This window comes from Aptenodytes forsteri, unplaced genomic scaffold, assembly GCF_000699145.1.
Source record: "Aptenodytes forsteri isolate BGI_AS27 unplaced genomic scaffold, ASM69914v1 Scaffold185, whole genome shotgun sequence".
Lineage (NCBI taxonomy): Eukaryota > Metazoa > Chordata > Aves > Sphenisciformes > Spheniscidae > Aptenodytes > Aptenodytes forsteri.
The window spans coordinates 1,215,750-1,216,617 of record NW_008796214.1 but is presented as its reverse complement, the minus strand read 5'-3'; the positions used below and the strand labels follow the sequence as shown (position 1 = coordinate 1,216,617).

Sequence of the window (868 nt, the reverse complement as noted above, 5' to 3'; positions counted from 1 at the left end):
CCCCGGGGCTCCAGAGGCTCTCGCCTGCGGCGATCCGGGCTGGGCTGGGGGTGTCCCCCCACCGCTCCCCGCTCGCCGGGCTGCTGTCGTTCCCGACGGGGCTACCCGCCTGCCTCCTCCCCGTCCCCTCCCCAAATCTCCCTCTTCTCTCTCGCTTGCCCCTGCAGAGCTATTCCTCGGTGAGCAACATGAACGCGGGGCTGGGCATGAACAGCATGAACACGTACATGACCATGTCGGCCATGAGCACCACGGCCAACATGACGGCTGCCACCTCCATGAACATGTCCTATGCCAACACGGGCATGAGCCCCTCGCTCACCGGCATGTCCCCGGGCGCGGGGGCCATGCCCGGCATGGGCTCGGCCGGCGTGGCGGGGATGGGCGCCCACCTGAGCCCCAGCATGAGTCCCATGGGGGGCCAAGCGGGCTCCATGAATGCCCTGGCCCCCTACACCAACATGAACTCCATGAGCCCCATCTACGGGCAATCCAACCTCAACCGCTCGCGGGACCCCAAGACCTACCGGCGGAGCTACACGCACGCCAAGCCGCCCTACTCCTACATCTCCCTCATCACCATGGCCATCCAGCAGTCGCCCAACAAGATGCTGACGCTGAGCGAGATCTACCAGTGGATCATGGACCTCTTCCCCTTCTACCGGAGCTGGGGCAGAACAGCACCCGCCACTCGCTCTCCTTCAACGACTGCTTCCTCAAGGTGCCCCGCTCCCCGGACAAGCCGGGCAAAGGCTCCTTCTGGACGCTGCACCCCGATTCGGGCAACATGTTTGAGAACGGCTGCTACCTGCGCCGCCAGAAGCGCTTCAAGTGCGAGAAGCAGCTGGCCGCCCAGGGCAGCCGGGGG

General features: G+C 66.1%; 1 protein-coding gene across 1 annotated transcript in view; it reads left to right on the top strand.

The window, feature by feature from the left end:
* The window catches only part of FOXA2 (forkhead box A2), a 41,067-nt gene that overhangs the window by 39,434 nt on the left and 765 nt on the right, over positions 1 to 868 (top strand). The window contains 2 exon segments of the mRNA XM_009288470.1: positions 166 to 671; positions 674 to 868. Coding sequence (XP_009286745.1) covers positions 166 to 671; positions 674 to 868 — 701 coding nt within the window.